Source organism: Agrilus planipennis, unplaced genomic scaffold (assembly GCF_000699045.2).
Source record: "Agrilus planipennis isolate EAB-ADULT unplaced genomic scaffold, Apla_2.0 scaffold8, whole genome shotgun sequence".
Taxonomy (NCBI): Eukaryota; Metazoa; Arthropoda; class Insecta; order Coleoptera; family Buprestidae; genus Agrilus; species Agrilus planipennis.
Genome location: NW_020442461.1, coordinates 797,098 through 812,531, shown reverse-complemented (window position 1 = coordinate 812,531; position 15,434 = coordinate 797,098). Strand labels below are relative to the sequence as shown.

The window sequence follows — 15,434 nt, the reverse complement described above, 5'->3', positions numbered from 1 at the left end:
TATTATTTTTTATATAAAAATATGGCTGAAAGTATTCGTACGAATTTGCCTATACCACGTCAAAAGATGATGATTGCATATGGTCCTTCGAGCCGGATGCAGCACAAAACCCGGCTCGAAGGACCACATTTATTCTGCACTACTAATAATACTAAGCAGCAGGATATTACCTGATACGAGCCCTTACGAGGCTAAACTCACCCGAACAGCATGTAATAAAATCACTACGTTAGGTCGACAATTCGCCACTCCTGTATACGTGCACAAATACAGTGTGTCCCACGCAAAAATTATTTTTTATATGCTACATTCATCTTTCATCAACGTTTTTTAATTACGTTATTGTTATTGACAACTGTTGATCGTAACCGTAATTAATTAATTAATGCAGTTGACTGTGACGCGTCTGAAATTTACTAATTTTTCGAATCGGTCATCAGTGTGTCGCGTTCTTATCTACAACCATAAAGTTTTTAAATTGAAATGCATGTACCGTTTAATTAAAACATGTTAAATTTTATGATATTATTAACATTAATACACGTTTTATTATTATTTATTTTAATGTTGGCTTGTTACAATCGAGTATTATATTAAAGCAAAACTAATTGAAATGCCATATACTTTTCTGCATTATTAGATTGATGTTCTATTAAATTTTATTTACTGATAAAATGCGTTATCGAGTAGCCGACTTTTAGTTGGTCTCGGTACCATTACCATTACCTTTTACTCGTCTGTTAGTTTGATGTATTTGAAGACTTTTTGTTCTGTGTTCACCGGGCAAGTCTTGAAGAATTAACGACCGGAAATAGAATCTTCATTAGCATAGAAAACAAAGATTATATCTGGCGTATGGTAGTATGGCGATGCATAATAAGTTGCCAATGTAGAATACAACACAGAAATAACGAAGCCGTTGCTGCATTTTTGATACAAAAAAACTTCGTACTTTTTGTTAGTTGCTTTCACGACTACAAAACTCGTTGTAATTGTAAACTTCGTACGCTTAATTAAAGTAAAAAGAAAAAAGGATAACAGTACTGCAGTGATATTATATCAATAATTGTATTTAATAAACAATGATTTACCAGAAATGATGAAACAGTTAGTTTTACAACACTGTATTACATGACCCAGAAAATATTCAAAACATTTCATCTACTATCTCGTGATTTTATATTTAATCCTTATTGACCTAAAAAAGTCCTGGATCCTAAAGGCCAAAGTTGAATTTAATAATATTTAAACGATCTAATTTTTCACTAAAAATTGAAAAATCAAACTGAAAAAAAAAAAACTGTAACGACTATATTGTCCTTGAATATCCCCTTTAGTCCTTAAAACTTATTATATTTACAATACCGTAATAGCGTTTCTTATTAACTTTAAAAAGGTCCAAGGTCCTAAGCTACGAAGATGAATTTAATAATATTTAAACGAAAAGTATGTTATAGGAAACTGTAATGGCTACATTATCGTTTAGTCCCCCCCCCCTGTAGTCAATAAAACTTACTTAAAAACTGCAATAAAATTTCGTACTAATTTGAAATTGAAAATTGGTCCGTATACAATGTGTTTTGCACTTTTAATTATCTGCATGTTTGATTCAATTATTTCATTGCGAATTATTTTTTGGCGAATCAAATTCATTGTTAGTTAGTTGTGTTATGGGCAATTTGCTACAGCCTTGAAGTTTCCATTCATACGACTATGTACACTATTATAGTGCCGAATTGAGAATAAAAGACCTAGCAAAGAGATACATCTTCTATTAATACATGCAATCGTCAAAGTTCAAAGAACATCATCTTCGGTAAATACGATATGATATAAGACAATTCATACGTAGAATTTCAGTCATCAATCATATAAATGATAGTATAACGAATGTTATAACGCTTTGTTCAAAAGATTTTGAAAGAAATGGGTAATTTCTGTGTTCGGAAAACATTTTACCTTACCTGTATATGTTTATACAAGAAGAATGCAGATAAACTAGCGGTTTCTAAATTTGGGTACAAGATGAACTTTTGTTTGTTGCTCTTTGTTGGATGACGTTAAAAATATCCCCTGCTGAACGTAAATAACGTTTCAAAGTAGGTGTATGTGTATGTTATACATAATTTATTGATTCTTTGAAGAACTCAAAGGGGTTGACAATAGGGAGATGTTTTGTGAGTTGAACTTCTCGCAATCACAAACAAAAGAAAATAATGATGAAAAATCTTTATAAAACATCTAGAAATAAATACGTGTGTAACTCGATAATGTAAAGTAAGTGAAAAAACCAATGAAACAGCAAAAATATTTATAAGAATTCCCAGTATTCTCTCTAATGGTTTGGGTAATATACGTATGTTGCGATAAAGTGCATTATGTTTTTATCAAAACAACATGTGGACGTATGTATTTAGAGGATGTAGTTTATTGTCCCGTATTATTTTATTACTCTTCCTGATGAAAACACATGTTTTCCAAAATTGAATTGGTAACTGGTATTTTTAGCACATTATTTTCAATTAACATTTGCTTAATTTTATTTGCTTTTATTAACGATACTTTGAGACTTATATTTATATTAATATTACTTTATTTGTATTGCGGCTTTTTCAAACCCAGAACAACAATCTAGTAATTAAAAATTTCGAAAACAGTATTTTTAAAAGCTTTCAAACAACGTCCTACACGGTATACAAAGAAAAATGCCTCCCGCTGGGTTAAACAGTGGCAAAACTTCACCCTTTGATTAATTCCTACATTCTGGCAGATACTGTTTACAATTTATTTGGAGCCCTATTCCTAGCTGTACAGCAAGGCACATGGTATATGTACAGCCAAGAGCCAAGCCAATGTTTTTGTAATGCATAATATATATGAAGGCTCATGTCGTCCTGAACTACCTATACAACACTTTTCTTATGGATTTCTTACTAATGTCGTACCTACTTGCTAAGCTTTCAGACAAAAATTAATTTCCTTTGATTTTTAAACGTGTTACAGTCTCCATAATGAATGGACTCAATGGGCATACGAATGGGGACCTTAACGGGTGCGACATTATAACTCAGAATCAACAAAAAGGCTGCTGGACAATAGGCCTTATCAATTCCAAGTTCAAGTATCTTACAGCAGAGACTTTCGGTTTTAAAATAAACGCAAACGGCGCTTCGCTGAAGAAAAAACAGATATGGACTTTGGAGCCAGATTTAGCCACCAGTGGCGAAAGTAAGACCGTAAAATGTTACTAGATACCGAGTGTTTTAAAATTATGCCCAACATATTTTTTTTAGGCTACATTTATCTGAAATCCCATCTGGACAAGTATTTAGCTGTTGATTCCTTCGGGAATGTCACATGCGAAAACGAAGAAAAGGACCCAGGGTCGAAATTCTTAATAAGCGTCGCTGAAGATGGTACAGGACGATGGGCATTCCGGAACGTCGTGCGCGGATACTTTTTGGGCGCCAGCCAAGACAAACTAACTTGCACCGCGAAAATCCCCGGGGATGCTGAATTTTGGCTAGTCCATTTGGCTGCAAGGCCTCAGGTTAGTATTAATTTTATGGGACTTTTACCCTCACTTATTGGACATTCTTTTTCAGATAAATTTGAGATCTGTAGGTCGAAAACGGTTTGCTCATCTGTCAGAAAATCAAGAAGAAATTTATGTCGATGCCAACATCCCGTGGGGCGAAGACACACTATTCACCCTCGAATTTAGGGCAGACGAATCTGGCAAGTACGCCCTCCACACGTGCAATAACAAATATCTGTCCCTTGGAGGTAAGAAATTCTTCTTTTTTTTTTGTACAATTTACATTTATCCCTCCGTTTTTCCATTATTATTAAACTAAGTTAGTCCAACATAAAAATTATTGGCAAACAACCAGAAAGTACCGCTTGAATAAACAATAAATTCTTTAGCAAACACATAGACATTTACAAATTTTTATTGTTTGTGTAAAAAAGTGAACCGGTCCGACAAATTCCTCATTGCAATTTTCGCTGCTGTTCGATCAAAATCGTAGGACATGCTTCGAAATGGCGTTCAATAATAATGATCATGCCCACACGAAGAAGTTCTGGTATAAGGTCAACGGCATCGTCTTCTCGCCATGTACAGCACATATTTGTAAGGAAGAGACCGCGAATGTTATTTGTACAGTTGAACACAATAATAATTGTGCGACAGATGTTAGACGATAGAACCGAATTATTGTTGCAAGTAATTGTTACAGTGTACCTATCCAATGTAAAATAATGATTTGTACGCACATCTATTTAGGTCATACGATTTACGAAAGATCTGTTCAACACGATTTTGCGAATCTCAAAAAGTAGAGAACTAGTTTTGAAAATCCTCTTGGCATATTAATAATTATATGGTCTCTATTGACAAAAGCGAGGAATTGATTAAAAAAAAAGGTAGTCACAGTAATTAAAATACTATTTTGCAAATGTATTTGTCTGTATGGGATTATCTCAAAAAGTGTCATCAACATAGGGTCGTCAGTCCTAAGACTGTTTTCCTATCCTCAGCTAATCTTCGTAATTCCCTGAAACTAGAACATCCCACATCCTTAACTATTGTAAACAACTATAGGGTTGTTCGGAAAGTCATTTCGTTTTTTTTTTTTGTGGAAATGAAAGACAGTTTTCGTATAATAAACAAATACTTTATTAAATTATATATTGACCGTTCTGGTCCAACACCTTTTGCCATCTTTCTGGTAGTAGCATAATTCCACGCTCATAAAATTTTTGGTCTTTGCTGGCAAAAAACTGATCGAGGAGGTTTTTGACCTCCTCATTTGAGGTGAAGGTTTTACCGTCTAAAAAATTTTGGAGTGACCGGAACAAATAATAATCCGATGGTGCCAGGTCTGGAGAATATGGTGGGTGTAGCATTGTATCCCATTCAAGCTGTAAAAGCTTTTGGCGAGTGACCAAACTTGTGTGAGGTCTCGCGTTGTCTTGGTGAAACACTACACCTTTCCTGTTGATTAGTTCTGACCTTTTCTGTTGAAGTGCATCATTCAGTTTGTCCAGCTGATGACAGTAGACTTCCGAATTAATCGTTGTGTTATCCGGTAAAAGCTAAAAAAAAACGATTCCTTTAAAATCCCACCAAACAGACAGCATCACCTTTTTTTGGTGAATATCGGCTTTGGAAATGGTTTGAGCCGGTTCATCTTTTTTGCTCCATGACCTCTTGCGTTTGACGTTGTTGTATACAACCCATTTTTCGTCCCCAGTGATGATGCGCTTCAAAAACGGATCATTTTCGTGACGTTTGAGAAGCGAATCGCAGACGTCAATGCGGCGACACAGATTTCTCTCTGTGAGAACATGGGGAACCCATACATCGAGCTTCGAGGATAATCCCAGGCCTTTCAAGTGGTCATAAACTGTTGAATTTGATAAATTTAACCTCAATCCGATCTCACGTGTTGTTATTCGCCGGTTCACATCAACTAATGCCTTTATCGCGTCTTTATCAGCTTCAACCGGCCTTCCCGAACGTGGTGCATCTTCGACATCAAAATTGCCGGATCGAAATTTAGCGAACCAGTTCTGGCACTGGCGTACTGTCAACACACCTTCTCCATACACATCAGTCAATTTCTTTCTGGCTTGAACAGCATTTTTACCCTTTCTGTAGTAAAACAGTAAGATATGTCGAAAATGCTGCTTATCGCTCTCCATATTTAAAAGGGCACCAACCAAAAACTACTGCGTAGAATTAATTGGAATTTTTCACACACAAGCCTTGCTATATGAGCTCTCAAAGCATATAAAAATTATACGGCCTAAATGTGAAGTTGGGTGCAAAAGAATACAATTAAATCCTCTGTCGGGAAAAAACGAAATGACTTTCCGAACAACCCTATATTATGAATAATAATCTAATCTAGCTCCACCTCTACTCCTATTAACTCTTATTTCTACTTCTAATATATATATATATATATATCTAACTAGCCCTTTATGCCTGAGGTATCCTACCAATCTATCACTCCTACTTTTTATTGACTTACGTAATTAATTTTAAATTTAATTTTTTAAATCGTCGTTTAGGTAAACTGGTTGACAAATGTTCGTCCGACTGTCTATTTACTGCTGAATATCACAGTGGTTACTTAGCCCTACGTGACAAAAATGGTTCCTATTTAAGCCCTATTGGTTCGAAGGCTGTACTAAAAACGCGATCAAACACTGTAACCAAAGATGAATTATTTTCACTCGAAGATTCACTGCCTCAGGCCAGTTTTGTAGCGGCTCTGAACGCAAAATACGTTTCTGTGAAACAAGGTACGTCTTTCAATCGCCCTGTATAACTATTTTAAATGTTAGATGCTTTAAAAACAATATAAGCAGTAAATAAGTAAACTTTTAATAAATGATAAAAACAAATACTAACATAGTAATAAGGTTCATTATCTATCTGTAGATGCGGTCACACTGCGGTTAACTTCGTTAATTCCAAGATTATTAAGGCTTTTATTTATAGTGACCAGTTAGTAAATAATTGTTGTCGTTTTAATGCGGCGATAGTGTTCTATTTTAATCATTAATACTATTATCAAACAAGAAAGTCGATGTTACGTTGGTTTTTAAATATAAATTAATTGTTGTTGCAACATGTAATTCAAATATTTGTACAGTTTCTTCTTAACAAATAATACGTTATAATTTTGCTTTCGAATTCACTACATCAATATTTCTGTAGGGGTTGATGTAACTGCAAATCAAGATGAAATTTCCGATCACGAGACATTCCAATTAGAATTTGATTGGAGCACAAAGCGATGGTATATAAGAACGATGCAAGACAGATATTGGACCCTGGAAACAGGGGGTGGAATACAAGCAGCTGGGGACAAAAGGTGTGTGCCCTATCCAAAGACTCAAGTTCTTTTAATTTTTACTTTCTGTACGTCCTTTGTATAACGACAGCGACAAGATTTTAGCGAAAAAAGATTTTTTGTCTTGCAATCAAATCTTTGGTGTCTATCTCCGCTAATAATAGAACATTCTACTCTGTTTACGAATAATCCAGTTTCACTATAAAACTGCTTTAGGCTCAATAGTCGCAAATGATTTGAATTGTTTTTATTATACGTAGGTCGTCGAATGCCCTTTTCGATTTAATATGGCAAGGAGATGGTTCTGTGGCGTTTAGGGCCAACAATGGCCGCTACGTGACAACGAAACGTTCTGGTCACTTGTACGCAAATTCGGACGCTGTGGACGAAAACAGCAAGTACTTTTTCTATCTTATCAATCGCCCCATTCTCGTTTTGAAATCAGAGCAAGGATTCGTGGGGTACAAGTCCGGCAACAACACAAAACTCGAATGCAACAGGGCAATGTACGAGACGATTCAAGTCGAACGGGCCGAAAAAGGAGTGGTGTATTTTAAAGGTAAGATCATCATCATCATAAGGTCGTCATTCCTAAGACTGGTTGGACATGCACCTCCAGTCTCTCCTATCCTGAGCTAATCTTCGCATTTCCCTAAAACTAGAACATCCCACATCCTTAACTATTTGCGAACAGTAATCTAATCTAGGTCTACCTCTACCCCTCCTAACTCCCGTTTCTGCCTCTAATATGTCTCTGACTGGTCCTTCATGCCTGAGAAGGTGTCCTACTAACCTATCTCGCCTATTTCTTGTTGACTTCCATATAGTCTTCTGTTCTCCTATTCTTTCTAATACCTCTTCATTTCTAACCTTCTCTATTCACGGTATCCTCATCATTCGGGTGTAACACTACATTTCGAACGCTTTTAACCTTTTTTTTTCCGACGCGCCCACTGTCCATGTTTCGCACCCGTACAGCGCTGTTCTCCAAGCATACACCTTTAACAACCTTTTTCGAATTTTTAATTAACCGTTCTTTTTATTAAAGGCGACTCGACCCTACGCTATCCTCTGCTTTTTATCCCTACTATTCCTTCCGTCCTGACTTATCTGACTTATTGGATACCTAAAATCAATCACTTCTTCTAATTTTTCGTCTCCTATCTTTATATTCGCTCTTTCCCTACTTTTTCTTATCTATAAGTTATCTCTAACACCTCCTTGCTAGATGCTAATACTGCTATATCAAAAGGTAAGATATACAGTAAAAAAGCAACGACTCTGTTCTATAAATAATTTATATATTTTCTGAATCCATTACCACTTTAGCTTTTGTTTGATATTCCACTCATTAGACTTTAAAAATAGTTTATTTTTGGTACTCTAGGTAAGTCCAAGAATAATTCGCCCATAAACATTATTCCAATTGATTTCCTACCAGACATAGATCTAAGAGCCCCAAAACAACCCTTAATTTCCAAGTTTAACCCAAGTTTCACTTATCTAAAAAAGAATGCCCGGGAATCTACTAATAAAATTGTATAAAATCCTGCTCTCCACCAGGTCAAAATGGGAAATACTGGCATTGTGATAACGAGGGTGTGACGGCGGATTCTGACATTCCTGAGGGATTTTATTTGGAATTGCGGGAACCGACAAGGCTTAGTATCAAATCGGTAAACGGTAGTTATTTGACCGCTAGCAAAAATGGTGTTTTTAGACTCGGGGATTCCTCCTACGAAAACGCCACCCAGTGGGAATATTAAGCACCCGCTGCTGTTATCAGGACTACCACTACGTTTTTTTGTTTTTTTTAAATCAGTTTCATACTATCGATTTGGTTCACCACCGAAATAAATCAACCACCGCCGTGAACCGTCTCTACATAATTGTGACTTGTTTTGTAATTTTGTATAAGCAAAGTGAGATTTTATACAGGTTTTTATATTTATTGTATTGTATAATANACAATAATAATAATGATAATATTGTATTGACGACCATTGCTACTATTATTATAGGGTGATAAGCTACATTTTTTTTTTATTTCACGGATGCTGCTTTATGATATACATTATACACTTTCATCGAAACTTTGTAGTGTAAATTTAATAATTTTATACTTAAAAATAAATTTTGGCGTCCAAGAACATTATATATACATAGAATTTAATTTCTTTTCGTTCGAAACTTACGCCAGTGACTGTACTACAAATGAAACAAGTGGTGTACAGTGCGATTCAAAATTAATGTAGCAAAAATATCGATTCGTAGTAGGTAACGCTTATTTATTAAAAACGGAAAAGTTCGCTGGTACAATTTTTGAGTCACCCTGTACATTACAGATCTGAGTGTGATATTTTCGAAACTACCACCATAAGTCGCCCTTACAAATGAGAAAAACAGCACACTGCCAAACCAGTACATGTAGACAAACTATTATTGCAGCCATTTAATTTAAACACCCCTAACACTGATCGTGAGTGAGAATTTGTAAGGGTTGTAGATTTTCTTATAGAACGTAAAATTTTTATATACGCGGTTCATTCCAAAAATTTCACGTACTTTGAAGGTATTTTATCAAACACTAACTAAAAATTCTTTTGCAAACATTTTTTGTTGCAAAATTAAGACTGACAACTACAAAGTACTTACGAAAATGTTTGAATTAATGTGCAGGAAGTAAATGAATTAAATGAAGCAATAAAATTAATTAATTGTCGTCGTTACAATTAACTTTTTCTGATTTTTTTTTAATCGTTACTGAAATATTTAAAAGGTACGCCAGATATGCATTTAGTTAATATACCATAATAATGTAATGTCATTTTGTATACTTAACGTCTCTATTTAGCGTAGATTAGGCATTGTAATAGTACTTAAATTTATGTATACGTGATAAAAAAAGAATAAAGGTAAGAATTCTTAAAAAAATCAATTTAATTTTCCGCAAGACCTATAGAAACCACAATAAATAATCAAAATCAAAGATGGTAGATACTTGTGAATGAAAATTGTTGACTTACCCCTGTATATTGCTCGTTCCACTTGCTTGACCTCTCTGTACCCCCCATTCCATATAGACAGTCTGCAATAAATTATTTAATTTAATGTTTTAATTTTAGACAGTTGAATGAGAATGGGACAAAAAACAATGAAAAATATAAAATAATTATTTAATAAAAAATCATAACATATCAAAAACCACATAAAGTTATGATGATTTAATTATTTCTAGAGACGTAATATTTTATGGTTTGTTCGTGAATTGTATTTAGTTTTATAAAAAAAGTTATTTCTCTGGGGAAAAACGTTTTCCAAGTTTCTTTGCAATTAAATTATTAAGAGTTGTAAAATTTGCTGTATGTTGGGTTGTCTACATATCTATTATAAATTACAAGTTGTAGTATAATTGCAAAAAATATGAATTAACATCCCCTTTAACTACCTACATGGAAGGAATATAACATAAAGATGAAAATTTATCGATTTACTTCAATTTAACTGGAATTATTGCTTAATTATAGCGGTTTTTTAAATTGTCCCGGCACCTCCACCAACATTTTTATTTTCATTAATAATGTTTATATACATACATGACTTATTTTCAACATTTAAACGGTAGTTTAAGATAAAAATAAACTAAGAACTCGTAATTCATAACTAAATACTGTTTGTTTAAGAAATATTTCATGTCCTCTATTTTTTATTTTTTTTAATTCCCCAACAACGAAATAACAGCATAGTGAAAAATACAAAATAATTATTTACTAAAAATCATAATTTTCACCAAAAAAGTGAGAAAAAACGTTTTCTAACCGACTTTGTAGTCACATTATCAGGATTGTAATATTTGCTGTATGTTGGGTTGTCTACATATCTATTATAAATTACAAGTTGTAGTATAATTGCAAAAAATATGAATTAACATCCCCTTTAACTACCTACATGGAAGGAATATAACATAAAGATGAAAATTTATCGATTTACTTCAATTTAACTGGAATTATTGCTTAATTATAGCGGTTTTTTAAATTGTCCCGGCACCTCCACCAACATTTTTATTTTCATTAATAATGTTTATATACATACATGACTTATTTTCAACATTTAAACGGTAGTTTAAGATAAAAATAAACTAAGAACTCGTAATTCATAACTAAATACTGTTTGTTTAAGAAATATTTCATGTCCTCTATTTTTTATTTTTTTTAATTCCCCAACAACGAAATAACAGCATAGTGAAAAATACAAAATAATTATTTACTAAAAATCATAATTTTCACCAAAAAAGTGAGAAAAAACGTTTTCTAACCGACTTTGTAGTCACATTATCAGGATTGTAATATTTGCTGTATGTTGGGTGATCTATGTATTACAATTGTAAAAAGAAAAATATAATAAATAGCATAATTAATGAAGAAAATAGTATTTACATTAGGGGTAGAAAGTTCGCCACGGTAATTTCCAATTATAAAATCCTTTTTACTAATGTCCTACAACAACTTTAAACAAAAAGGTGTAACAACGCGACTATTCACTATACGCCATTATAATTGCACAAATGAATTCAAAGGCTTCTTGGATTTAAAATAAAATTACCATCAAGAACAATAGAATGCGCATAAAACTAATAAAATGTTATAAAAAAAAACTTATGTGACCTTTTTTAATTGTTAAACTCTAATTTAAAATTTAAATTGGGTAATTTATTCCACTTATTCTTATTGGTCGAATATTGGGTAGAAATACGTGGACGAATTATAAATGTTGGCGTATTCTATAATCCTAAAACTTTCTTACCATATAAATAACCTACGATTGAAGATGATTATAACTAAAGTCAATATATGAAACATGTTTTGCAAGTTTGTGGAACTCAAACATCCCTTTTCTGTATTAAAACTGCATTAAATGATAAAATAACACACGCGATAAACATCAGAAAACATAGGTTATGTTTGTTTGTTTGAAAAACTTAAACATAACTTAAAGAAGGTTATGTTCATCTATGGCTATGTTTGTTGTCTTCATCACTTCAACTAAATAATCGGTTGTTTTTTATTAAAACACCGCTTAAAATACTTGACCTAAGTATTAAGTGCTTTAAGTATTACGTGTTATTAAAGTAGACATTTAGAAAAAGTATTGTTCCAGTAATTTCTTCAAATATTGTAAACAATATGGTGTAATAAAGTCGTGTTTTCTATCAATATTTAAAGTAAAGACGTTTTAACTTAAATTTTCAAAAATGGGTAGTGATTGTGAAGCTAGTGAAGATACTGTAACGTTAATAGGTGAACATGGTTCAAAAGGACATTGTAAAAGTAATTTGAAAGGTGACAGGCTGAATATCGCATTGCTGTTTTTTTTGTATACACTCCAAGGCATTCCACTTGGTTTAAGTGCAGCAATTCCAATGATGTTACAAAATCGTGGGATTAGTTATAAGCAACAGGTACAATTATTGTCTTGCTATCAACCACAAATAATGTATCCTCATCAAATGCATTGATTCTAGGCTGAATTTAGTTTTGTTAACTGGCCCTTTAGCCTCAAACTACTGTGGGCACCAGTTGTAGACTGCATTTATTCTGCTAGATTTGGTCGAAGAAAATCGTGGCTTATACCAACACAGTATTTAATTGGAGCATTCATGTTATTGCTAAGTAGTTATGTGGACCAGTGGCTAGGAAATGAAAGCACAACTCCAAATGTTGCTGTATTAACATTGCTTTTCTTCATACTTAATTTTTTGGCTGCTACTCAAGATGTAGCAGTTGATGGGTGGGCTTTAACCATGTTAAAGAAACAAAATGTGGGATATGCATCGACTTGCAACAGTGTGGGACAAACTGCTGGATTTTTTCTTAGTTTTATTCTCTTTATGGCTTTGGAATCTCCAGAATTTTGTAATAATTATTTAAGAAGTATGCCACAAAAAGAAGGTACCTAATATTTGTTGTATTTGTTTTGTTAAGGTTGAAATTTTTATTTTTTGTATTTTAGGAATTGTTACTCTGCCAGGATTTTTGTATTTCTGGGGCTGGATATTCCTCTTAACAACTACTGTAGTGGCTTTATTTAAAACTGAGCGCAAAGAAGATGTGGAACATGACAATTTTGCCAATGGCGATCTTAAGAAAGCCTATTTGCTGCTTCTTCAAATTTTAAAATTGGGACCTGTCCAGATTCTGGTTGCTATTCTATTGACAAGCAAAGTACATACTTTATTGCGTGTGTTTTGTTAATTTTTGATGTTAATTTCTCTTGTAGATTGGTTATTCAGCCACTGATAGTGTTATGTTTCTTAAATTAGTCGAAGCCGGAATTCCCAAGGAAAAATTGGGACTTATGGGGGTTCCTTTGTTGCCCTTACAAATTTTATTACCCTTAGTAATATCCAGATACACCCATGGTGAGCTATAGCTAATTAATTTGCGCTTTAATAATTTAAAAGTGTTATTTGTATATGAAATTTATTTTCTATAACAGGTCTGAATAACAATAAAAATAATGTTAATAACTAATACTAAAAAGGTATTGTCATCATTCAACACCATATTTATCAATAATCCATTTTAAACGTGTTGCACTTTTCTTTTTCTTTCGTGTACTTTTTCTGCAAGTGTTCTGCAAACTTTCTATCGATTTATGCGGGGAGGACTCGTTGAAAACCATATTTTCAAGTATACTAGGTTTTTTCTTGGTTTCATAAAATAGCTTCCACTCTTTCTTTCTGTTAATTCTATTAATATTGTTAGTGTAACTGATCATCTGAACTATGGGATAGTTTGTTACTATTTTATACACAATTTTGGGTGGGAATTGGTTTCCTACTAACTTAAAAACTAACGAATGTCCTTTTCCCCTGTCAAATATCTCAATGTCCATGGGATCGAGTCTTTTTAATAAACTGAGTGGATTTTGTCGTCTCAGTTTGTACAGGAGACTTTTTATGTCTTTAAATGTCTTCATATCCCTATACCTTTTCCAGCACCTTTTTATCACGTTCGCAGCAACATTTGCAAATGTATTATCTCGATAATAGATCTGTAAAGTTGGTTTGAAATGATCGAAAAAGCAAATGTGACCCCCTAAAACGCTCTCTTGTAAGTAAAAGTCGTGATCATCTTCTAGTATTGAAAATACGTTGTCTTCTTTATAGTCTCGAACCATTCCTGAGATTAGATGATTCTTTTGTTGTTGTTTACAAGCACAAAACATAATATTTTTCTACTTAATTTTTATCCTTTATTAATTTAGACTTTAATTCCAGGTTCTTTTTGCAGTTTGTGACATATAATTGACTTAAATAAATGTAAAGTCAATTAATTTGTATTATACACAAACGTTGATATTTTATTTTGCTTTTAACTTGTAAATATTAATCTTTATTTTCCCTCAAAATGGGTCATTTTATGGCACCTAGTCATTTGCACATTCAATCTTTAAATAAGGGACGACCTTGTGTATTGTTTTAGGGCCCAAGCCTTTGAACATTTATTTGGCAGTAATACCGTTCAGACTGTTCTTTGGTGTAATTGCGGCATTTTTGGTATGGGTCACCCCCTATATGGTACCTGAAGGCTCGGAAGAACTGCCAATCTCTTACTATTTGTTGCTTCTAATTTGCTATGCTGTACACCAGGTATTCATATTTTATTCTCAATAAAAACAGCTCCTCTCAGTATATTAAGTAAAAGTTAAAAAATATTTCAGGTGTGTTTGTATTCAATGTTCGTTTCTGTGATGGCATTTTTCGCCAAAATAAGCGACCCCTCAGTGGGAGGGACTTATATGACTTTATTGAACACAGTGACTAATTTGGGGGGCAATTGGCCTGCCACTTTGGCCTTATGGTTTGTTGATATGCTAACTTTTAAGCAATGCGAAGGAGTTAGTTTCACAGACAACACTTGTAGCAGCAAATTGGAGAAGGGGGTAAATTTGTTTTTGTTTTTTAGTTGACTCGTTTAAATTTTTTTTTTATTTATTTTTAGGTTTGTGAAGGAGCTGGTGGTAAATGCAGGACTTGGATAGACGGCTTTTATGTGGAAACAGTGATATGCATATTAATAGGTTTGGCATGGCTGTCTTGGGGTAAAAGGAAAATAAATTATGTTCAATCATTAGACGAAAGGTCTTGGCGTATATCAAAAAAGTCCAGGTAGTTGACTCCCTTTGATAGCCAATTAATTTTATAGGAAATTATTGCACCTTTAACTCAATTTAATTAATTAATTAACTTGTATTGTCATTATTACTATTTTGTTGTTATAATTGATAATATGTCAGGGGAGTAAATAGTCTTTAATGTGGTATTTATTGGTGTATCAAGCAATATAATTGCTTTTTTGTTATAATTTATATTGGCTGTTATTTATTTTATTTTATTGCAAATCAAATGATGGAAAGGAAAAGTAACAATTAATAAATATGAAAACAACAGAAAAAATGTTATTTTTTTTTTCTTTTCTCTTACAGGGAGCTCATGTCCTAAGTTTTAATCAACGTCACCCGTTTATGCTGATTTATTTTCGTTGTTCTTTTGTGGTCGTTTTG

The 15,434-nt window shown here is 33.2% G+C and overlaps 2 protein-coding genes across 5 annotated transcripts in view; both read left to right on the top strand.

The window, feature by feature from the left end:
* Positions 1-8,856, top strand: part of LOC108736104 (protein singed) — a 20,696-nt gene extending 11,840 nt beyond the window's left edge. For all 3 annotated transcript variants that reach the window (XM_018468398.2, XM_018468397.2, XM_018468399.2), the window contains 7 exons: positions 3,004-3,228; positions 3,294-3,550; positions 3,606-3,786; positions 6,082-6,315; positions 6,734-6,890; positions 7,130-7,428; positions 8,433-8,856. In XM_018468398.2, coding sequence (XP_018323900.1) covers positions 3,004-3,228; positions 3,294-3,550; positions 3,606-3,786; positions 6,082-6,315; positions 6,734-6,890; positions 7,130-7,428; positions 8,433-8,635 — 1,556 coding nt within the window. In that variant the 3' untranslated portion in view covers positions 8,636-8,856. The remainder of the gene's footprint in view (positions 1-3,003; positions 3,229-3,293; positions 3,551-3,605; positions 3,787-6,081; positions 6,316-6,733; positions 6,891-7,129; positions 7,429-8,432) is intronic.
* Positions 8,857-11,675: 2,819 nt separating this feature from the next.
* LOC108736105 (acetyl-coenzyme A transporter 1) lies at positions 11,676-15,434 on the top strand. Of its 2 annotated transcripts, XM_025980710.1 has the most exons (8): positions 11,676-12,327; positions 12,391-12,817; positions 12,879-13,090; positions 13,146-13,287; positions 14,354-14,520; positions 14,592-14,813; positions 14,873-15,039; positions 15,357-15,434. In XM_025980710.1, the coding sequence occupies exons 1-8, from the start codon at positions 12,121-12,123 to the stop codon at positions 15,370-15,372; spliced, it is 1,560 nt and encodes a 519-aa protein (XP_025836495.1). In that variant the 5' UTR covers positions 11,676-12,120; the 3' UTR covers positions 15,373-15,434. The 2 variants fall into 2 exon arrangements, with proteins under 2 accessions (XP_025836495.1, XP_018323902.1); XM_018468400.2 differs by lacking the exon at positions 15,357-15,434 and having other exon boundaries at positions 14,873-15,315.

Excerpts from the sequence above, each read along its gene's own strand:
- LOC108736105 (XM_025980710.1), top strand. The coding sequence starts at position 12,121 with ATGGGTAGTGATTGTGAAGCTAGTGAAGATACTGTAACGTTAATAGGT. Across the intron at positions 13,091-13,145 it reads CTATTCTATTGACAAGCAAA|ATTGGTTATTCAGCCACTGA; the intron begins GTACATACTTTA and ends TTTCTCTTGTAG. Across the intron at positions 14,521-14,591 it reads TTTGCTATGCTGTACACCAG|GTGTGTTTGTATTCAATGTT; the intron begins GTATTCATATTT and ends AAAATATTTCAG.